Source organism: Schistocerca gregaria, chromosome X, assembly GCF_023897955.1.
Source record: "Schistocerca gregaria isolate iqSchGreg1 chromosome X, iqSchGreg1.2, whole genome shotgun sequence".
In the NCBI taxonomy this organism is placed as follows: Eukaryota; Metazoa; Arthropoda; class Insecta; order Orthoptera; family Acrididae; genus Schistocerca; species Schistocerca gregaria.
The window spans coordinates 41,178,917-41,203,548 of NC_064931.1; the positions used below are offsets into that span (position 1 = coordinate 41,178,917).

At 41.6% G+C, this 24,632-nt stretch overlaps 1 protein-coding gene across 2 annotated transcripts in view; it reads left to right on the top strand.

Annotated features, from left to right (window-relative positions):
- LOC126297713 (neurogenic locus Notch protein) overlaps nt 1-24,632 on the top strand; it is a 349,521-nt gene that overhangs the window by 315,381 nt on the left and 9,508 nt on the right. For both annotated transcript variants that reach the window (XM_049988844.1, XM_049988845.1), the window contains exons 8-15: nt 8,847-9,029; nt 21,137-21,373; nt 21,552-21,858; nt 22,320-22,579; nt 22,686-22,956; nt 23,101-23,333; nt 23,456-23,750; nt 24,235-24,524. In XM_049988844.1, coding sequence (XP_049844801.1) covers nt 8,847-9,029; nt 21,137-21,373; nt 21,552-21,858; nt 22,320-22,579; nt 22,686-22,956; nt 23,101-23,333; nt 23,456-23,750; nt 24,235-24,524 — 2,076 coding nt within the window. The remainder of the gene's footprint in view (nt 1-8,846; nt 9,030-21,136; nt 21,374-21,551; nt 21,859-22,319; nt 22,580-22,685; nt 22,957-23,100; nt 23,334-23,455; nt 23,751-24,234; nt 24,525-24,632) is intronic.

The following is a 24,632-nucleotide window of genomic DNA, read 5'->3' on the forward strand; positions in this document are numbered from 1 at the left end:
AACGCTGCACAATTTGTTCATTTTGCACGCGCCGCAGGATTCTGTGCGTGACGCGGGCTACATCGCACCGTGAGCCTGCCCGTTGCTCCGTCCTCGACTGTGAAGTATGTGGCCAAACGCCAACGCACAATGTGACGTAGAGCTACTGCTTGTCCACCGTAGGAAGATCGTTTTTACTCGTGCTAGCTCTGTAAAATATTCGTCAGCCAACAAAGAATAACCAGCGTAAAGAAAAAAAGCACACTTAAAAGATACCATCACCAACAATCGACCCCGCGCGAAAATTTGGGCCACGATTCTGAGTGTGAAGTTACTGCTTTTAAACTTTGGTGTGAACCAGTCGATTGTCACTAGCTCCGCCCCATTGGAGCAGCCTACTTCACAAGCACAAACCACTGTACAGGGGAGTGACAGACAGAGCGGGATGTTGAAGGCGAGGGAAGACGAGAGTGGAGTTGGACACATCTGCGCAACACGTTTTGGACTGATTTTAGAGAGCATACGTTACTCTACGCGAAAATGAGTACGTGATATGTGACCCTCATACGCATATACAGGGTGATCGTTATTGAACTATATTAAATTAAATCGTCATAACTTCTAAACTGTTTGACACGGTTGGCCGCGGGCCACGATGGGAATTTGTACGGTTTCGTTTAGCGACGAAGCCCACTTTCATTTGGATGGGTTCGTCAGTAAGCAGAATTGGCGCATTTGGGGGACTGAGAACCTGCGTTTCCCGATCGAGAAGTCTTTTCACCCTCAACGCATTCTGGGTGCCCAGAGGACACTGGCATGGTCCTCGATTGGCCGCCATATTCTCCGGATCAGAACACGTGCGACTCCTTTTTGTGGAACTGTGTTAAAGACAGGGTCACTGTTGAGCTGAAAACAGCTATTCAGGAGGTCAACGACAGCATCGATGTTCTGACACTTCGGCGGGTCGTGCACAATGTTGCTGTTCGTCTGCGCCACACCGTCGGCAATGGTGGCAGGCGTATCGAACATTCGTAACCCAAATCCGGATATCTGCGGTGACGTTTACTTACTGAATAAAGTGTGTGCACAGAGTACTTTGTAACTAGTTTACGTTTTTTTCATATAGTTCAATAATTGTCACCCTTCCGTGTTCAGTATTATTTTACAAACATTCTCATATTGGTATTCTGCTGAGGTTATACACTCACCACAGAATCAAAACAGAGAAACCTAAGCAACTGAAGAATTATTATGAAATGAACCTAATGATTTTCGTTTCGCAATTTCACCACGCCAGTCACTTCGAAGAACGTGATCGTACAAATGTACGGGGTGACCCAAAAGTCCCGTTAACATTGGAAAATGCACTGTTTCACAGAATAATATAGGCAGAGAGATAAAAATTGACCCACCTGCTTGGAATGGCGCGGATTTTATTGAAACAAAGAACGAGAGCAAAAACTGGCCAAGGAATGACGCTGGACGGCAACATGTAAGTGATGCCGCACGAGAATCTCGTATAAAATGAACTGTAGCGAGGAGGAGAGCGTGGCTCATAGCTAGCTACTGGAGGGCGCTCCACCACGTGTTGCGCACATGGCTTGCTGAGGATCGCGCCACGCCCATCATGCTTGGCCTCTTCAATGCGTGTCATTATTGATTGAGAGATTACCTGAAGTCGCAAGTCTACTGAGATTGTCCGATCTCATTCACGGAGCTGAAAGACAACATCCGACGGCAATTTCTCATCATATCTACTGACATGCTGTACCGTGCTGTTCACAATGATGGCACTCGATTATAGGTATTGCTGCTGAACGACTGCTGACACGTTGAGCATTCATTATACGTCTTCGCTGAAAATCAGGTGTGATGCTAATTATTGCTTTTGTGTCATATGAAACGCCATCTGTGCATAATTTTGTGCACTTCTTTTGGTTTCAATAAAACCGGATGTCGTTTCAAGCACGTGTGTCAATTTTTACCTTCACCTTTAGCATTCCGGAAAGAACTGAATTTTCACATGTTAACGGATTTTTGGCTCACCCTGTACTTCACTTGAGTAGTACCAAATTTAAAATTGATACAAAATAACGTACGATATAAATGTTAATGGCTAAATAATGCATCGCTGTTTATTTACTGCATACTCACAAACGTCTTACTCACTCCAGTGTACAATACTCGGATCTTCGGCATTAAGCGGCTGCATTGTGGTGGAACGAGTGACAAAACGGTGTGTGCGCAAGTTTAAAAGCTGTACTTTCAGAAGGTCATAACTACATACTATCAGAATTATAGTCCAAATTTTCATACCATTGCTGTGGCTGATATATTGCTTCTTTTCCCCCTAAAACATGAGGACCAGTTGGTGATGTTTCCTTGTCAGATCGCTGCCAGCGTTAGCTAGTGTGCCACCTCTGCTTTCGTATAAGCACAAAACACGGGAAATGGTGCCAGCACTGCGGAAAGGAATTGGCACTACCTCCCCTCCCCTCCCATCCCATCCCCTCCCCTCCCCTCCCTTCTCCTCGCGTAAGTCAGGAACGAAGACGTGTCTTCTATCAGAAAATCGACGGTGACAATGGAGCTCGATTGAGGCACAGGGTAACAACTATTTAGTTAAGTTGCACGGGAACTGCACGTACCCAGGTAAGCTGGTAACAGTGCTTTTTCGTAGTGGAGACTTCAGGGAAGCACTAAACCCAACCATCGGTGTTGTATCCACCAAAACATACTGCGAAAGCCAACCATCGTGCTTCCTTGTTATAGAGTAAAAACCACCTGGAGTCTCTCAGAGGGCCAGTAATTGAACGGTCCATCTAGAAGCGATAAGGCTCGTTTCTTACGCCACCGCTGCTGCACAGGAGCCATCGATGACGGGAGTGAGTGAGTGATGTGGCTTAGAGTGGTGGAAACAACGACGCCATTGCTTGAGATATTTTGTGGAGCGATGGGTCGCAGTTTGCGCGTATGGTACTTCCAGCGCATGTAGAACTAGCGAAAGTCCAGAGACCGATATTTACCTAATTAAATTCTGACGATAATGCCAGGTGAACGGTAATGACTCGATTGCATTCTGGCGATAATGAAATTCAGTGACGGTGGTCTAAAGCATTGTTCCTTGGTGTAGACCAGACTACTAACTTTGATCGACGGTGGACTAAATGCAGGTGTCAGTGAAACATTTTAGATAGTATCGTGATTCCTATGATACGTCAGCAGTTTGGAATCGGACCTCTCTCTATCTTTTCCAAAAAGTAAAGACCTTGCTGTGGTTCGAGGAAATTCAGGTTGATTTCAGGATTGGACCTGATCGAAGTACCGACCACAATCCCATTAAACATTATGTGCCAGATTAATCTGCTCAGAAATCCGAAACTCGGGCGACAGCTCTTCCTACATAATCCATTCCAACACGTACGACACTAGAGGAAAAAAAAAGACTTTCATTACGCATTATTAAAACTCAGTCGCTCATAAAGGAGCTCAGTGTGCAGCAACAAAAATTTTTGATCGTTTGCCCAATAATATAAAATGTCTGACAGTTACCAAAGCAAGATTTAAAACTAACCTAAAATCATTTCTCCTGGACAACTCCTATTCCATGGGCGAATTTCTATTTAAAAACTGGTACCCTAAAAAAGGACGTAGTTTTGAGTGTAGTAGCATGAGTAGAACTAAAACTAATCTTATGTAACACTAATCATATATATATAATCTCCTGTAAACTGACTCGTTCTACATCATTTCGATAAAAGAATCGTTTAAATGATGTGTGGAACATGTAACCAACTCGCTAGTCCTTCAGTTGATCGTAACAGCGCAGATACTCCCCGAAGAATAACCACCGTTTCTAATACAGTTTGATTACATTCCGTAGAAAGTGTATCCTTTCAATCTCCGTGCCGCCAAATTATTTCGTTTATTTCCGAACTTTTGTGGAAGAATTGTGACTACATACCACCTCAGGGAGAAGTGATTAAACAAAGTACACAGTTTCCTCTTGTAGCTGCGACTTGCAACGAATCAATTCCACATTTATGAAGTGAAGAAGTTTCTTCTGTAAAACTGAGTCCATCATTGTCTGCAAACATTTATTCATCGCTTGCACGCCTCGTCGCCATCGAGGTCGCTACCTCAGTCGGAGGTGTCTTTTTGAAGAACCACCCAACCTTACGTGTTAACTGATTGAGAGAAAATGCGGAAAAATGTTATTCTGGATGGCTAGACGGGGCTTTGAATCTCTCGCACGTAAATTTTAGGTCCAGTGTTCCAGTGTCTCCATCTCGCGCTAGCTTTCTGAATCTGGAGGAACCGATATCTGGTACGACCTAGTTATGAGTGTAGAGTCGACCCTTTTCATACACGTAACCACGTTCGGCCATCATTCCCTTCCCAAAGAACAAATACAGTTCCCTGCTATTGTCCGAAGTAAGTGTAATGGCGGCTGTAAGGACAGTATTTGGTGGTTGCTACTATCCATTTCACTTGATCATCAGTGGACAGAATATTTTAAAATTCCTTATCTTTCCAGCCGTCCATTTCGGAGTTTACTCATCCTTTTGTTTGTGCGAACTACGGAACGTCTTGCCATATAAAAAGCAGGTTTGTAAAGCCAGCTCGCTATCGACGTCCTCCTGGCTAGTGGGACAAGTTCTTTGGTGTCGAACTTCTGCAGCAGGTAGCGTCACCTCGCCAGAAGATTCATGCACGTTAGGTGCTTTCGCCACTGTTCTGTTGCACGGCAACAGAATTCGTGGAGCAAAAGGCTGGAGCATGGTACTGACGCAGAAGGTAGTACAAACTTGTTCCTTTCCGACATAAGAGAAAACTCCAACATTAACTACTGAAACTGTACCTACTGTCCGAATAATATGGTACGTAATCAAATTATGTGAAGGCATGCGTACACCGTGAGCACGGTGCACAGATCGTATGTACTGATCACTGAGAAAGGTAGCGTGTTGGTTAAGAGGAATTAGTTCTAGACAACACCTGGAACGTTCCGTATGTAACAACCTCGATTATGTCAAATCGTTGAATTCTTCATTTCCTACATATTATCGGGATCCAAGCCTTTCTTTATTTTGGCAATCTGCAGTTCAAAAGATATCAGGCTTACTATATTGTTAATTTAATCAACGAGCTGTATCTTATACTTTCCACCCTATTCTCTCTTCCATAAAGTAAAAGATGTATTTTCGGCGTATGAGAGCTGTCTTATAAGTGTGGTACATATCCGAGTTACATAAAATCATGTATTCTGGTGAGTCTCAAATGTATGCCGTGAACGCATTATCATTTCTGCACATAACCACTGGAACCGATGCGTTAAAGTTGATGCTCTGGCACTCCACTAGGTTCAGTAAATTGTCGCGATGACGTTGAACCACATAAGTGACGGAGCGCTTGGCAGTGGATTTTAACTTACTAATTTTATTTTCGGGAAGGAAGCTGTTTGACGTGGGTTTCTGGAGTTGGGCTAGGAGACTGATGTTTTCCCTCTGTTTTATGTGCTCCTTGCCAGCTAAGCGGTTGTACCATGTGCTTGCCAGAGCTTACATCTGCCAACTTCTCCAACGTGGACGGAGTAGTTTGCGTGACCCAGGCGAAACAGGTCGTTCCACGGAAATCCTTGTTTTTTTTTTTTTTACCTGTAATCATTCTCGAAAACGAATTTGTTTCCCAGTTCGAGTGATCGAAATTTATCTGACAAGCCGGTCGTTGGTTTGGAGAGCAGAGAGCGCTCCGTTTATCCATAGTCTTACTTCGGCTGGTGTGTGGACTCCAGTGCTCTACGCTGTGTTGCACTCGCTCTTGTATATTCTGCTGGAGGATATTGCGCTCCTGTGTGGGGAAAACAGATTACTTCTCGTCAGAATTCTCGCTTGTATGATGCCCTACAAGATACACCACTAACCCTTCTGAAATCACTCAAACAATCCGAGGTTGATTTAGACAATATCGGTTCTTTTGATGCGATCTCCAAATGGTGAGAGCACTGGAACGAACATCCACCCAACAACGCACACATTATTCGAGATTCGAGAAAGAAGGTCGAGGAATTCGAAGTACCACGCCATATCTGGTAGAGGCAGAGCTGCATTAGGACTGGCCAAATGCTGAGCGGAGGAGCAAACAATAGGTCGTTGTTAAGGAGTGCCCACTTGGAGCATTTGACGCTGATCTGGGGACCTTACATCAAGTTACTCAAAGTGCTCTCGACTGGTTGTCACATTCGGACATTTCCATTTGGCTGTAGACACTTTTGTGTACTTTTTAAAACGACACGATAAATAAATTAAAAATATGTGTGTTTTATACTCCCTTCGCGTACAGCAAAGCTGGCAACTCTATAATTGCTGCAGAGGGAAGTGTTGGTGAGAGGTGTGGGAGCCCACGCAACCGGACTCGGAAGCTTGTGCGGGTGCTATCAATGTCAGGTCGTTATCTCGGGAAGCAGTTAACAGCCTCCGGCAGCACACTGCAAGAAGCAGCCACAGCGCGACATTGCAACTTGACCCTTCAGTGTCGTTGCATACGGATGGGGGATTAAAGTTTCACTTTCGTTAATTATTTTTAGTGAAATTTACGCTTTGAGACTGGAGACTGATTTAGAGAATATGACCACGTACTGCTACTAAAAATAACGAGGCTTGAATCCGGGTATAGAAACTGAAAATTTGAGCAGGTACATACCGAACTTCTTTTTTTCTGTAAGTGGTTCCAAACTTCGTCCAGGCGAAATTTAAAACTGAAGGAGCTCGTAATGTTTATTTGTTACACACGCTCTGAAAGAGTCTACACAAAGCCTTTGAGAATAGATGCAGTTACCTATTCTCGGGTAATTCTTTGCAGTTCCCAATAATATCTTTGGCTCTCAAATGAGATATAAGAACGATTTATGTTGTCATTTCGCTCTCTTTCTATAGGCGATTGTTTTAAAGCGTCAAACATATGAAGCTGCTGAATAAACATAGGCCCAAGAGTTTGCAGAAGAAACGAGACTATTTATTCACTAACAGTAAGACTGAAAAATAAGAGCACTTACTTATATTAATTTCATCTCTCATTTTAGAATGAATAGCTCAGTAAAAAGATTTCTTGTTTAGCATTGTATTTTTCAGTTCACGCTGAAGGACTACGCGCTGTAAGTGTAGTGTTTGTAGCAGAAATGATAGTCTCAACTTCTCTCTCTAAACCGTTTGGACCTCGGCTTTTGTGTGGAAGACGCATGTCATTTCTGAATTTGTGTTTCATTTCTGATATTTCTAGACTGCAGAAGCGTTTCACCCTTTATCCTATCGGTAGCTTGGTAGTGGTTCAAATGGCTCTGAGCACTATGGGACTCAACTGCTGTGGTCATTAGTCCCCTAGAACTTAGAAGTACTTAAACCTAACTAACCGAAGAACATCACACACATCCATGCCCGAGGCAGAATTCGAACCTGCGACCGTAGCAGTCGCACGGTTGCGGACTGCGTGCCTAGAACCGCGAGACCACCGCGGCCGGCTAGCTTGGTAGTGACCAGAATTTCATACCGTTTGTAGATGACTATCGACAGATAGTGCGCAAGAATTGTCGGTTAAATGTCAAACGTCTTCTTAATATTTGACGAAGGATATTGTAATTGATGATCCTTCCAGTAAGCGAGCCCTCATTGTTGCACTTTGCAAAAAATAGAAAACATCTGCTTCCTTTCCTTCCAGTTTCTTCACAAGCATTGATAAGGAAAACTACACGTCGTCGCACGCATCTGCAACCTGTAATCGACAGTTCGCAACACTTACCTTTTCTCACTCGTAAGAATGTGCCAGATATGTAAGTGTGCGTCCAAACCTTTTAATCGGTCGAAAGGCTTTTATGCGGGATTCCCAGCTGTTAGTTCTATAGGCCCTGTGATTTTAGGAGCTCCAGTGATCGAGCGACGCGGTAATAATCAGAGAAGTTCGAACTGTGTTGGTCGAAGAATTTTTCTGTGCTCTCGACCTAACCTTCACCTTCAGCATCGGACCGTCGCACAGTAGTTGGGATTCCACTATACACTAAAGCTTCGCCTCTCATAAGTGGCTGGCTCGGTTGAGCCGGTTCTATAGCGGGGGGGCGGCGAAGGCAAGCCGCTGCCAACCGAGCACACAAATCTTAAGCTCCGTGTCTGCTTCGCTCTTAGGTTGTTTTCAGTGGCTACTTACGGACGCTCTGCCCGCTTGTCTTACGTCGAGTTGCTGTATTCTCACCACAGTTCAACTTTTAAATTACGCTGCAAGTTTCTTTTTTCGCATAAGTGTAATGTAGCTATTTAGCACGGTTTCTCACTATTAATTTGGGTGACGTACTTTATTGCTCGTGTACTCGTTGAAATAATTGGAGCTAGTGAAATCGGAACGAACAGTTATTACTACGTCGCTATGCAATGTCTGTGTATGGCCGGCCTGAGTGGCCGAGCGGTTCTAGGCACTACAGTCTGAACCCGCGCGACCGCTACGGTCGCGGTTCCGAATCCTGCCTCGGACATGGATGTGTGCGATGTCCTTAGGTTAGTTAGGTTTAACTAGTTCTAAGTTCTAGGGGACTGGTGACCACAGCAGTTCAGTCTCATGGTGCTCAGAGCCATTTGAACCATTTTTTGTCTCTCTCTCTCTCTCTCTCTCTCTCTCTCTCTCTCTCTCTCTCTCTCTCTCTCTCTGTGTGTGTGTGTGTGTGTGTGTGTGTGTGTGTGTGTGTGTGTGTGTGTGTCAACAATGGAGGAATGGAGACGGCCTTCACAAAAATGCACCCCAGTTCTCTGTCTTGTACGTGCGAGCTGCTGTATGACATGAATTATAACTGAGTAGTGAAGTTGTGTGTTGTTGCTGGTGTTCAGGATCACCGTGCGAGCACGATGGGCTGTGCGTGAACACGCCGGGCTCGTTCGCGTGCAACTGCACGCAGGGCTTCACGGGCCCGCGCTGCGAGACTAACGTGAACGAGTGCGAGTCTCATCCCTGCAAGAACGACGGCTCCTGCCTCGACGACCCGGGGACCTTCCGCTGCGTCTGCATGCCTGGTAACACACTCCACTTATCTTCTTTCTTCTCACAGTATGTAGATTTTATGCTCAAACTGGAATCTTTCCTTCTACAGGATTCATATAAACCATACCGACACACTTTTACACGTTGTTCAGCAAGGTATAGACGGGTACTTTTGTATAGAGAACCCATCATCTCCAAGGGCATGTTATCGAGCAATTTCGTACTGGTGTGTCGGCATATTAAGTCTCGGGGTCGACGATAGTTCTATTTTCGTAGTAAAAATAATTATATGCTGTCATAACGCTTGCTAACAATTTGGAACTCCTCAAACTGTTTACTTCACAAGAGTGTGTGAGGTATCGTATTCCTAACTCTCATTTCTCCCATTATACTCGCCACTGACAATTTTTTTATTGCCAAGTGTAACTCGCATAACCAATTTTTCGTGGCCTCCAAGTACAGTAAACATTCCCCATATTCGATGTGTCACAGTGTAGTAGTGTTATCAGAGTAATCGTTGGCGGCATAATCGTGTATACATGTAATAACTAGTCTTGTATTACACATTTAAATAGTTCCATCGCCGGAAGCATATTTCATCAGAGTCTGAAACAGTCGCAGCTGCCCTGTGAAACACTTATACACGCTACAGTTAGATTTCTATTGAAGACTTGATGATCTTAACGGCGCTGGAGTAATCCTTAGAGCACTTAAGAGCATGTAACCATTCTTATGTTGATCACCCTCATCGGAAGTGCAGCTCCACAATGTTGCATTAATTTTTTTCCCTTCATCTGTTTACACTTTACCATATAGCTGAATGACCATATAGCGAATAGGAGTGGTTAGAATTGGATTAACCATGTTTGGCCACGAGCAAGTCGTGTATGTTTTCTGCTAAGTCCATTCTCTTGAAATACATTACTGTCTTCATTTCCTCCTGAGATAACCTCGTACCATTTTCTACAAGCTAATGCAACAGCCACAGCGATCCTGCATCCAGGTAAGACGGTGTACAACGTGTAACAAAAAGGTAAGTCAAACTTCCAGAACAGATTCTTCGCACACAGAAGAAGAAAATGTTTCACGGGCGTCGGTCCAGAGGCTTTATTTTCACCCAGAATGAATTTTCACTCTGCAGCGTAGTGTGCGCTGATTTGAAACTTGCTGGAAGATGAGAACTGTGGTGGACCGGATCTCGAACGTGGGACCTTTGATCTTGTCGGACAAGTTCTCTATCATCTGAGCTATCCGAGGACGACTCAGGAAACCTCGTCGGAGCTCTGCTTCCGCGCTGGGATTCATTTTCTTCAAGCCTTCGTTATACATCAGTCACGATCACTGCCGTGATTGCATCTTTGTGTAATCTGTATGTCGTCGATGTAGCCTGCTAGTTGAACGCTGCCCCGTCGTTTTGAAAGTATAGCGGCACTTCTTGGGAGGGCGTACTCAGAGTATGTTTTGTAGACATCTCTGTTCAGGGATCATGTGAAAACTTGTGAAAAACTCGAAAAGTCTGTTGCTAGCTTCGACCCACAAGCATATGGGTGTTTATCGTGCCACGCAAGACTATTCCGAATGTGTCACAGGCCTTCCACAATACTCGGGCTCGAGAACGTAGATGAATAACGGCCACGGTACTTCATTGTCAAGAGTGAGCCCTATGAGTCGGTGTTCACGTATAGTTAACAAACAAGACACACTGATACCAGCGTGACTGCGATAATGAACCAGCACTCGATAACTTCCGTGAAGATCAGATTCTTTATATTTCTGAAGAACCACTGCAGGTCTGTCATCAGAAGTGGTAACATATAAAACCATTGGAAATTGTCTGGCTTTCAGAACTATCGATTAAATTAATTTTTAGATTCATAGGCTGATCCTTAGTGTCGGTTATTATGTTTCGATGACGCATTTATTAAAGAAATTCGATGCGTTTGGGCGTTGCTACGGAACGTAAATTATTGTAGTGCTATCACTGCTACTCTTTTTATAAATTTGTCCACTCCTGTTACTAACTGTCTGCGCAATAAATTAACCCGTTTCCATAGAAACTTTTCTGAATTCCACGGATAAGGGTTCTTCTAGTTGATTTGTACTGCTCGGGGGATTCCTGCCCAGAAATGACATCTCCCACAGAAACTCATGTAAAGGTGCTCAAGATAAGATGGTGTAGACAGCGAGTAAGCATCCGAGCTAGCTAATTGGAAGGTGTTGTCTGAGCCATTCGTCTCGGAATACGTGGTTTAGAAGTAAATGAACAATGAGTGAGCGGTATATGTAGGCACCACGTCGTGTCGAAGAAACACGAAGCGTTAGCTCTCCAACGGAACATCCTATAGATAAATTATAGCTTACTGTGTACGAATGTATTCGTACCATCGCCCCAGTCCAGAAGAAACAAGGTGCGGTAGGTTAATTCTGTACGCCACTCCACTCCGCTTTACGGTCTTAAAAAAAGGTGTGTATCGACACGAAATGTAACCGTGTGAACACAGCTTCCACGTCAGTATCGTGATAATTCTTTGTTATGCCGTTTCCAGAACTACTAAAATAAAGCGGGAAGGAATTGCGTATCGTCACCATTATTGAATAAGTATTCAGTATTCGCGTGCAAACCGTGCAGAAGGACGAGTAACGCATTGACACCGCGGACTAGCTTGTGGCGCGTGGCTGTGCAGAGTGTTACGGAAGTGTCTGGCCGGTGATCAGTGGCTCACGGCGCCGCAACATACGTATTGTGTGTTAATGCTCGTGACGCGCTAATTAGCACACTCTGATTGATGGAGTACAGCTCCTAAAAAGGCTGTGTACCTTTATAATGAGAATGGCCATTATTTTACGCGTCCGAGTGGGTGTGTGCGATCGATTACGAACCAGAACCGTAAGATTGTGTTGCTGCAATTGTCACTGTGATTTAAGTTGCCCTTAAACAATAACAGGCAGATTCTGGCCGCGGCGATTCGTCATGCGGACGGCACTGGGCACGAACCTATGCCTGTCGTGACCTTACGGTTGACAGGTCGCCCGACACTCACTAAAAAGAAAGAGAAACGGAGTTAGCGCCGTGACGAGGTTCCCACCGCAGTTTTGAAGGTCACGCGACGGACTGTGTAATGACACCAAATGGGTTAGTGGGCTGCAGCTAAGGAGCACTTCTTTGTCCGAAGCCCCTCACAGCGTCATCTTCGTATTTGCTTAAGTGAGGTGCCATACACAGAATACTGCTGTCACACTTGCTCTTTTTTCGTTATTTCTTTTCTTCCTCTTTAAATTAAGCGTTCCGAGCTTTTACAGACTTCGCCAAATGTAGACAGAAATAGTAACTCTGTCTATGTGGATTCTGGAGCCAGTCCTCACCCAATGAGTAGAGCTACATCGACGGAAAACACTCGAGTTTTTGCATCGGGCATCGGGCAATGTATAAGTGTTGTCAATTACGATGCATGGAAGTTGACTGAATGGGTGATCGATCATTCTGCGCGTAGAGGAGGAGTGAAACGTCATGTACATTGGATGTGGACGAATTACGGCTCGTGTGAGTCTTACATTCCGTTGCCAATGAGATTATTGTAAATGGCGCACGAACTGGAGTTTGACAGTGACCTAGTCCCATCGTGGCTTTGCTATATTTAGACAAACCGAAGTAACTGTAGATTGTATGTAGCTCGGAAGCAAGTTTCGGAAATATTGTGCGTCGAAAGAACGTCATCAGAATCTGTGCTAGTGCTCCTGCCGAATAATAAATATTGTATTGGCGCTAGAAGTGGTCACAGCGTTCGAGAAAGAATGTCTTTTGCGTAAACTGAAATATTGAGCCGGCGGTTGTTAGAGGGTTGGAATGTACCCAGTCAAGAGTACAGACGCCCAAACGCTGCACGCTAGTTTAGTTGATGCTTATACACGTGTATGGGGAGACGAGGGAAGCTAATTAAAGTTGTGCACGTAGAAATCAAAACTCTTAATAAAGGCCGACATGATAGTAGAGTATGCTGTGAATACAACGTATGTAGAATGAGGAGAACGCTATTCGGCGAGTGAGCGCAGAGAATAAACGTTCGGGTTCATCGTAGATGAAACATCAACCCATCTGAAAATGGTGAAAATCAGCGGTGAAGGAAGAATATAACCTATATTACGAGGGCGTACCGTAAAGTACCGGAAATACCTCGGAATTTTTTATGCGAAAACTTTTAAAGCTTTTTAAATAAAATATTATTAATATGCTACGTCCTTATTCTTCGTGCGTACGTGTTTGCTTCCCTCGGCCGCTAGATGACTCCCGAACTGTAACGTGTAACATGACGGTCGGTGCGAGAGAATCGGCATGCTGTAATCGAGGTGGGCGACACACGGAGCATGGCAAATGCCCGACTCCACATGGGCCGTGCCGCAGTAGCCTGGGTCCATCGTCCTCCATCTCTTTGCAAACTTTAAAGAATGCCCACGAGGACTTCACTTGAAGCGGTGCAAGCAGAGGCGACGTTGTTGCTACGCGTTTCTTACTCGCTTCTCCCATTTTCATTGATAATCCAATATTTCAACCAATGCAGATTTTACGAATAAAAATTACTCTTTCTTTAAAAAGGAGACATAATTTAAAAACAAAAAATTTTAGCACTGCTGTGATGACTGACTGATATTCAGGTTTTTTCTTGGTTATTAGTAAGAACTAAAAAACACCGGTTATAACTGAGACAAAACAAATACTGAAAAATACCGGTATGGTATCGGTTTTAACCGATCGGTTGTTTCTATCCCTAGCCCCCTCGCCTCAAAGACAGAACCCCGAGTCCCTAACGCGTCGATTCCGTGCTAGGACTAGACTGAGCTGAAATCAAATGCAGAAGAGACGATAATGGGAGTGAAGTGTTGGGTGTGTGTTGTACGGGCGGGGCGGCGGCGTCTGCGCGGGTGAGAGGCGCGTGGGCTGCCGTGACCTGAGCCGCGGCGGTCAGGCAACTCCACCCAGCGCAGGTTCCCACCGCTCTCACCGCGGTTGCCTTCTCGTCCTAGCGCCCGTTCTCTGCTTACTCAGGAACGCCAAAAGTAACGAATTTTTTATGATTTCGAATAGCGGGAAGAGACATACCAGAAGTTGTTATATAATTGTTTATCCTGTTGTTTCTGTATGTTGTCGTCCGAATGAAGCAGCTGCAGGCACCGTCCCACACGGCAACAGCCTCAGTTTTTCGTTTCGTCGATAGGCGGTGGGAGCAGGTGTAGTGTTGCCAATCTACCTCCGCCGCCTTTTTGATAACGTATAGCTGGGGTCCAGAACTGTGTCATTTTTCAGGATTTCTTTTCCTCGGTTGTGGGAAAGTTCTAAAATCCGTGTCGATTAAAGGAAATTTACTCGCAATTAACTAATATTCCAAAACGTGCTTCATTATGCCATTAAAATGTACCATTAGGTTGAATTAAAACGCCCAACAAAGCGTACTACAGCTGTGCTCGCGTGCATTCCCAGCTCTCCAGAATACGCGTACACGAGAATGACGACGTAACTATGAAATATAAACAGTTGAGAGTATTACTCGAAATGCTGATGCAGCTTAGCTGACATCGGCAAAGTATTTCAACTTCACTATAATGGAGGAGGCTTTTCTAAGCAATACAGACTTTTCTTTATGCTTCAGTGTTGCAATAAACACTGTGCCAGCGACTGAAATGAGTAGAGATTGAGTGCAGTTGTTAGCCGAGTTGTCAACCTCACTACAGTGTACAGACAAAGCAATACTAAGTATAGGTTTCGTTGATGCGAGTTAATGTTTTGAACTTTTATAGTTTTTGTATTATTGATAAAATGTAATTCGAACAATGCTATACATTCACAGTTACTTGTTTATTACTGTAATATCTAGCAGTTTTCAAATTAAGAAAGTGATTATAAATTTGTGCTAGACTGTTACACACTGTACTTATTGCAAAAATGAAATTGCACTTAATACACCTTATTTTAATGCAGCTTTTTTCTGACTTCTTTCTGTAGACACATTTAGTTTAATCCAGCCTGGATGGCAGTCACATTACCTTTTTTGTTTTAGAATATTTATATAAATTTCTGTATACAGACTGGTTACACAGTGATGTAGCAGTATTTCCCAAAAGTGGATTCTTACATTTCTTCTCGAGATTATTCACCACCCTCCTCAAGATTATTCACCACTTACAAATTCACAGATGTCTAAAACAATTTGCTGTGGTGCGTTTTTCCATTTCTTTCCTAACTGACTAAGCGTACCCGAGTGTCTGTTGTAGCACTTTTCGGCATATTCCTTGGCTTAAGTCAATTGGTTATATCGCCTATACATATTAATTACATTGTCACCAATTGTTTCTATGGCCTGGAATCGTCATGTGGGGAACACACAGTGATATATATTACTTATTTTAAATTTTAATGGTCTCAGTCGCAATGTAATGTAATAATGCTTAGATGGTAACCAGTTTCGGAAAGAAACAACAAAATTGTGTTTAGATTTAATGTGCAAACATCCCTAAAATGTATAAAAACCTATTTTTTAATAAAAGTATCAAAACATTAAAAATGGTAACAAACCTACCATGCTTGTACTATAATTCGTATCTGAATACAGTGTTAACCACCAAAGCATCGTTATTAAGTGTAACTTGTCAATACCCAAAGGCTGGCAACTGCTAATGCCAACAAGTTGTGCTATCACCTGCTTTGGATATTGACAAGTTATGCTTAGTGACTATGTTTTGGTGGTTAACATTATACCATATATAGATATCGATTATAGTGTGAGCTTGTAGAACTTTTAATGTTTTCAGTGTCCTGATACTTTTTAAAAATTTATTTGAAGGTTTTTACATTAACTTCAATTAGGCAAATTTTCTGTTGTTTTTTTTTCCACTGTAGATGTGATTATGGTTGCTAGTCAATCAAAATCAGTTATCACTAAGTTCTTTTTACATTATATTGTGATTGAGGTCATTAAAGTTTATAATAACTGATTGTTTCAGTAAGCTTTGCACACACTGTTTCCCCCCTCCCCCTTTGCATTCACCGTGCTATTGTATTGGGTGTTTCAGAGCAATCCACCCAGAAGAAATTGTTCACATACAGGCATGCAAATTTCAATTTCAATTAAATCATCCTTTGATGACTGAAAGGTGGCGGTGACTCAAAGTTGTAGATCTTTGGCTCCATTCAGATGTCTTGCATCAAATTGTGCAGCCACCTTCACCCCTTGAAATCTGCTTTTCATCCGGGAGAAAACCGGGAAGAATCCAGGAATTTTTCATTGTTTTGGTTTCCAGTTAAATTTTTGTAATTTTGACTGGTGAGAATATTACTGTATCTTGCTACTGTTGAATAATACTGCAGCATTAAAACATGAATGAGAGAAAAAAAACGAAAATAAAACTTAAATTGCAAAGGAAATGAGCCATATAAAATAACACAGTGCTCGTACAAGCGTCTGCCAACAGCAAAATGTATCAAAGGCTTTTGGAAGACTGTGCAATGCTTCATAACAACAAACTGCCTTCGATGAGCGTGACATCACAACTGTTTACATTAGACTCATTTAATCAGTTACAAATGGGCTCGTGCACACGTGCAGTTGAGTCGCATACGAATAGTAGCTTTTCCCGCTTCTTGCTACAGAAATGTGGCTGTTGGCTGTGTAAGCAGCAGTAGCAGCAACCAGCCACATGGGGTACCTGGAAAAATTTTGATGGTGCACCCAAGCTGCCAGATTCACGCGTGTGCAGCAGGCCTGGATGTAGTGGGGAGTGCAGCAAACTGGGGTATTTGAACTGGCCGCCAGTTTCGGGGCATTGGGCAAATTCATTTTCTTGAGGGGTGGGGGGGCCTTCTTTCACAAAGCACCTAGCATCCAGCGCACGTCGGTCTATCGATTATTCATATGATTTTGAAATGACCCCCTTGCTGGTTTTGAACACATTCTAAGTTGATTTTTGAATGCGTGCATAGTGTACGTGATGTCTCTGCCAGGCGAATCCTCATCACATCTAGAAATAAACTTTCCTGCAGACAAAACAGGACGGGGCTGTAGAGTGGAATAAAGCCGAAAAGCCGAACCAGTGAATGCCAAGTGCTGCTTGTTTCTGTGGTTGATTCGGTTTGCAAATGTTTAGCGTTGTTATAATTACTAGCAAAATCCATAGATTCAGACTACCAGAGTGGAAATAAATGACTAACAGGAATAACAGATAAGAAAGATTATGTATTATCTTCTCGGTGTATCCAAGAAAGTGAAATTCTGACAAATCTTTTGGCAAGATCGCTACATGAGGCAGTGCCAGTTGTAGTCCCCGGCTCGCAGCCGCTCAAGTTCCATTCTGGGAGTTTCGCGGAAAACGCATTGGACAAACACGTAATAACGCCTCACCGGAGAATACTCGCTGGATAGCTAAACCGATGATTGTAGCAGGGTTAGTGAAGTTAACCGGAGAAGGAGTTTTGACAGTGGTAGGAATAGTTACAGACTTAGTGATGACAAGACAGCTTGTTAGAACGAGGAAGGAGAAGAAACGGGGACATCACACAAATTATGGAAGAATATGACGATTCCAAATTCGTACAAAAATTTCGTTCTACTACTTTTCAGTCTCGTGTATGAGAAACTGGAGCGTATGAATGAAATGTGCAACTGTTTCCTAACATAAAGCGTTTTGCTTGTAGTAGGCCAAATAGGTATTTTGTATCGGTACTTTGTGAATTATATTCTGACATATTATAAAACTGATCATTTTTGGCAAAACAGTCTGGCTTATTTGGTGTGTGTTACAATTGCCGAAATATTAGAAAGGCCTATTTTGTTTTCTCCAGCACACAGTGACAAAATAGTCGTAATCTGATCGAGAAACCACACCAGTCTTGGGTACTATTTGTATTAACAGCTTTTTTCAGTATTACACGACGACATTTCTATTTTTCATGTAGCAAAACGTTTGACAAACTTTGATAAGGTAATAGTCCTTTCGCAGAGAGGAAAGCACGCTGTGTAAAGCTGTAGCGAGATTAGAGAAAAAAATCGCTAGGACCTAAGGATTGAAGAAATCTGTACTGTCTTGCCTGTCTCTTGTCTTTACTAGTTTTAGGTGTCCTATATTTAGTTTTATGTCACACAGAAGAGCAAGTTATTAGCTAATAGGCAATAAAGAGTCCAGTTTTTCTGAAGAGTTCTTGTTCTCCTGGTTACAAATAATGCTATCCAGTATTAATTGAGAGGTGTTTTTTTGTTAAAAAAAAGAAAAGAAAAAGAGAGCAGGATGTCAAACCAGCTGACTGGGATCAGGAGAGGGGCTACACAGGACATTTTAATTTCCACTGTCCTGAAATAGTTCGATGGCGTCCCTTACAAAATATACACGTTTGAGTTCCACAGAGCAAAATACAATGACGTGCGGTATAACAATGTTGTTTGAAGATGGGTGGCATCTCATCACTGCACACTAAAGACCAAATAATGTCTTACATTCCTTCGAAGATATATGTTTTATGAATCGGACTTTTCAGAAAGATGTGCGCTACAAAATAAACTTATTTTTGAAAAGTGTTTTTTTTTTTTAATTGACATTCTGATGCGCAGAGCAGTCTCAGTTATAGTTGGGGGGGGGGTTAGTCTCCACGTGACCCGTTTTTACATTTACTGCTCTCACGTCAAATGGAAACAAGATGGATTTCTGTGGCTGGGAGCTATCAAGTGAATTAAAATACATTCACATAATTGCCGAAGGTTAAACTATGTTATTTTTGTTTTATTTCCATCTTTCTGATAGTCAAGGATTAATCGCCAAGTAGAACAATGAAGTTATTTTTGTTGGTTTGATAAATAAATTTGGCTTTTATTATTCCACACCATTGGCTAGTTTCAACTGTTCGCTGCATTTCAAATGCTCGTTTTCATCTTCTAGCACGTATGACAGTATGCCATAATGAAGAACCAAACATGAGATAATGCAGTACTGGTACTCCAAGAAAATTTACATCTCAAAAACCACACTGAAAAGCTTCATATCTGGTCAAGGCCTACGTCATTGAGAATCTGGAGATACGAATGTGCGCTGTAAGGTGAATTATGCATTTTAGTATGGTTCACAAAATTCTGACGCTCTTGGAGTATCTTCTAATGTGTTGTTTCTTTTATGACATAATGTAAGATCTTTTAATATTTTACACGTACAATCATATGGGCTTCCTGCTTCAACATAACTGCTCAAGCGCGGTGACTCCTCTTATCTGGCACTTTCTGTCAACTGGTGAAATGAATCTATTTCTAACAGGTCACGGGAAAATATTGCGAATTGTTGTTCGGAAAGTGTTATTTTCAAATCAAATTTCCTTTTACGCAAGTTGAAAAATCACAGTGTGTTTGGTCTCTTTTAAAAATCAACTCTTTGTTGATGAGCCATTTAGAAGAATTTCGAGCCCAGAAGATCAGATATTTATGTTGGTATTAAAAATTTTGCTAGCGTATTTGTGTGATGTATCTTAAAGTGTAACATGCGCTAAACAGATTAATATTATAAGTGAAAGTTTAGCTTTTCCTGTAGCTTTTTAATCTTTGAGACAAATATTATATGCATCCTGTTGGTGGAATTCGAATTTATACTTTCATAATATGAAAATATGTAGCGTACATGTTGCTGCACATCAAAGATCTTTCCAAAACATGCGGGGAAATTTTACAGTGCTGTATAAAACCATATCCTATCAAAGGATAAGTTTTACCGTTCCGAGGGAAAGTATACTGTCACTTAATATGGCAAAAGCGTATTTTCACCCAGAAGAAAATGTATTTTTAACCAGGAGATCCAGGAATTTTTTTCTCCTTGTCCGTGTATAAACTGTGGCACTAACAAAATTGCTTGGAGGTGCATAAGCCTACATGGACATGTACTCCCATCATCCCCACAAACATTCAAAATCTTGAGTCATGGATACTTAGAAGTCATCATTCATCTTTCACAGTATTAAAAATACTCCATATCATTTGGTCTTGTTGCCCCTCCTCCACAAACTGTGGTATGAACACCTTTGCCAGATTTCTCTTCTTTCGTGAATTTATTAAGACCAGATAATTTGACTTTGTGTTTATAAATGAAAATGGTTGTATCGTGTGAACATTACCTTCCATTCTGCTGGAATAGGTCTCATCTCCGTAATTCTTTTGCTCTGCACACCTGGGCAAGAACAACAGAACTCATCAACCAGTACTTCGAGGAGTATGACACACTCTAATAGGGGAATTAAGGTCTGTGTTTCACATCACTGCCAGACCATCAAATTCTGCATACATATGTGTGGTTGTACAATTCTTTTTTCCCTTGAAATGGTCACTAAAGAGAATAGAAATCATAGTTGCCCATAGTTGATTCACAGTGCTGAAATGCATTGTGTGTGTCTCAAGATTAATTTAATATTTACAATTTGTCCAAATGTGGTTCCATGTTCATGCACCAGCATTTATGTGGTTGTGGCAGCTGAGCAAACATTGCTCACTTCATGTTGCTTCACAGTAATTTCCCAAGAATATTCACAATTAAATTTAACATCTCTCTGTATTATTTCTGTTAATATGTGTGATATTTTTGAAACACAACTGTGTCTAAAGTGGGGTTATTTGGTGATTAGAAATATGATTGGTTGTGCTTTAGATTCAGATAAGTCTGTTAATTGTAGTTATTAGAGTGCAACTTTATATCCTCATATGAGAGCACATTACTTGTTCTATGATGGCTTTTTGGTTGGTGGTACCAACTAGAATAATGTTTAGTTGGGGGAAAAAAACATACTCAAAGTTCCTTTCATGATACTGTATGTAAAAAACATAATCCGTCAAGGAAATAAAGAATACATAGGACTCAGGGTGGTGGTTGTTGTTATGCATTGTCTTATACTCATTTTTTGAATACTTAAGCAATAATTCTTATTACTATAACTTTTTTGTGATGGCAGTATTCAGATGCATCAGTCTCGTTTGCAGTTGGTAACCTTAGTGTTCTGGCATTTTTAGATATATTCAGTTCTTTGTCTATAACCATATTTTGTGATTCATTTCAATTTGCAGGGCATGATTTTAGTGTGATACTGCCCTAAACATAATTCTGTTTCTGATAACACAATTTGTATTTGCAGGTTTCACTGGAACACAGTGTGAAACGGACATAGATGAATGTCAATCCAGCCCTTGCCTGAATGGAGGAATCTGCAATGATTTGATAAATACATTTAGCTGTGCTTGTGCTTTTGGATTCACTGGAAATAGGTGCCAGACAAATATTGATGACTGTATCAGTAATCCTTGTCGCAATGGAGGAATCTGCAGAGACTCTGTAGCTGGCTACACTTGTGATTGCCCACCTGGATTCACTGGTAAGTTTTAGTTGTGGTATGTTGGTCCCTACTCTTAAAATAATGAGTATCAGATGGATGAGGAAAGCTGTGCTAATGTCTCTGCATAATTGTTATTTATTTTATTTGTTCAAATTTGGACAATCAGGCTTAGGCAGAGACACGTACCATGTATTTATTAGCTGTGATTCTTTTACAGGAATAAACTGTGAAACAAACATAAATGATTGCCAGAGTTCTCCTTGTCACCGGGGTGAATGTGTGGACGGTGAGAACTCTTTTACGTGCAACTGCCATCCAGGGTATACAGGTTATTTGTGCCAAAATCAAATAGATGAATGTGAAAGCAATCCATGTCAGTTTGGAGGCCACTGTGAAGATCTAATTGCCGGTTACCAATGTCGCTGCAAGCCTGGGACGTCTGGTCCTAACTGTGAAATTAATGTCAATGAGTGCTTCAGCAATCCTTGTCGTAACAGGGCAAATTGTGTTGATGGAATCAGCAAGTAAGTTTACATTTGAAATCAAAAAATAACTGTTCTAGGAAATAAACATAAACAGCACAGAAGAATTTGTTGCAATAAATGACTACCTGTCAGCTTTTTTAGTAAAATAAATTTCACTGATATGATCACCTGAAGCAGGTGACATTTTACATGAGTCATTCAGCAGCAGGATGGAATTATATTCCTTAGTAGCTGCACATTTTGAGCTCTCCCTCAAATTTGCTTTGTTCAATTAAAAAGAAGCTTAAAAGTGTTGAAGGGGAAAAATTAACCAGTGACAGTTCCGTAGTATGTTTTTTGGAAGTTTTTCAAATCATTACCCAAATTTAAAGAAATTATCAATCTCTTGCATGTATTTTACTCATGTTTATATGATTATCTGAGGTACACCATTTAATTTTCAGCTTTTAGTGATCGTCATTGAATTGTTTGTAAAGTAAATGACCTGTAATTTTTTGCAGATACACATGTGAATGCCTTCCTGGTTATGCTGGGCAGCATTGTGAAACCAATATAAATGAATGTGCAAGCAACCCTTGTGCAAATGGGGGTCGCTGTATGGATTTAGTTGACGGATTCCGCTGCGAATGCCCTCGGGGCTATTACGATGCACGTTGTTTGAGTGATGTTGATGAATGTGCTAGCAATCCCTGCATGAATGGAGGCAGGTGTGAAGATGGAGTCAATCAGTTCATATGTCATTGCATACCTGGTTATGGAGGTACTTGAGATTATACTTTAGTTATTGTGTATGAACTCATATTTTTAAAAAAATTATATCACTTGACTAGAAAGGTATATCATGGATCAAACTATTTTTGTTACAGGAAAACGCTGTGAGCTGGATCTGGATGAATGTGGATCAAATCCTTGTCAGCATGGTGGAACATGCTCAGATAAGCTCAATGCGTACTCCTGCAAGTGTGTACCTGGTTTCACAGGAATCAACTGTGAAACTAATATCGATGACTGTGCAATAAACCCTTGCAATAATGGTGGTTCATGTATAGATCTTGTCAATGACTACAGCTGTGTCTGTGAGCTTCCGTATACTGGTAGAGATTGCCAGGACAAACTTGATCCCTGTTCACCCAACAGGTACGGTATTTTTTAGTAGGCTTTTTAGCGACAAGGTGAAATATTACTGTCATATAGAATTTGCGTGTCTATTTTTGTCTGTGGTGTAAAATAAGTTTAATTAATATTCAATTCCTTACTAGACATATACATCCATATTTGCAGGTGTCGGAATGGAGCACGTTGTTCACCATCTAGCAACTTCATGGATTTCTCTTGTTCATGTGGTCTGGGGTACACTGGTCGCCTTTGTGATGAAGATGTTGATGAGTGTGTGTTATCTTCACCATGCCGCAATGGAGCAACCTGCAGAAACACTAATGGCTCTTACCACTGCATTTGTGCACTAGGTTATGAAGGACGTGACTGCATCACAAACACAGATGATTGTGCTTCATGTAAGTTAATCAGTAAAAAATAACAGTTCACTACTGTGCTAGGAATGTTTGTATTCTGAATATACAACTTAAATTGCATTCTGAATATCACTGGTATTTCTGATTGTTTTCTCTGATTTTAGTCCCCTGTCAGAATGGTGGTACCTGCCTTGATGCAATTGGCGATTATACCTGCTTGTGTGTTGATGGATTTGGTGGAAAGCACTGTGAAATAGATATTGATGAATGTCAATCATCTCCTTGCCACAATGGTGCCACTTGCAATCAGTACGTTAATTCATATACTTGCACTTGCCCACTTGGTTTCTCTGGAATGAACTGCCAAACAAATGACGAGGACTGTACCGACAGTAGCTGCATGAATGGAGGGAAATGCGTTGATGGCATTAATAATTACACTTGCATATGTCAGCCAGGGTAAGTCTTCACTAAAACTTACCTCCATTAATAGTGTAGTGCAAGTGAGTGAAATCTCTGTGAGTTAAACATTAATAGTTGCATCCATTTAATTTGGATTTTAATCAGTAATAGCTTTGCTTGCCTTAAAAATTATGGCTTTCCTAAGTTTCATTTGTATTATGGTAAATAAGTACTAGTCGCATAGTCTTTCATGTATAGGTGTAGTAATTCATTGCTTGACAGAGAGATTGTTTCTTTACTTACTGTGAGACATCCTCCGCGAGTGATGTCATATAGATAATTGATTCTGTTATGATGCTTTTTAAACATTTCATATATGTTATAGTTTGCTTTTAAAACATAAACAGCTCGTTACTTGCCAGTACCTTATTATATTTGCCTTGTAGTTTAACCACGTTAAGCACTATTTTGAATTTTGTTTACCAACTGTGCTGTACCTCAAGCTCTTATATGATGACCTTCATGGGTAATGATGCTGCAGGTACACTGGTTCAAACTGCCAATATCGCATCAACGAATGTGACAGTCACCCATGCTCTAATGGTGGAACCTGTCAAGACCATGTGAAGTACTTCACCTGCCACTGCCCATACGGTTACACCGGAAAATACTGTGACAGCTATGTAGATTGGTGTAGCACTGAGCCGTGTATGAATGAAGCTACATGTTTACAAACAAAGAATACTTATCAATGCATTTGTGCTCCAGGGTGGACTGGCAAAGTCTGTGATGTTGAAATGGTATCGTGTAGCGATGCAGCATTACGGAAGGGTAAGTAACAGCATTATTGGTTGATGTCATTTGGATTGCAGCTGTGTTTGATTTTTTTGTAATTACTACATCAAATTTCTGTTGTTATAATGTTTGTTTAATATTTTC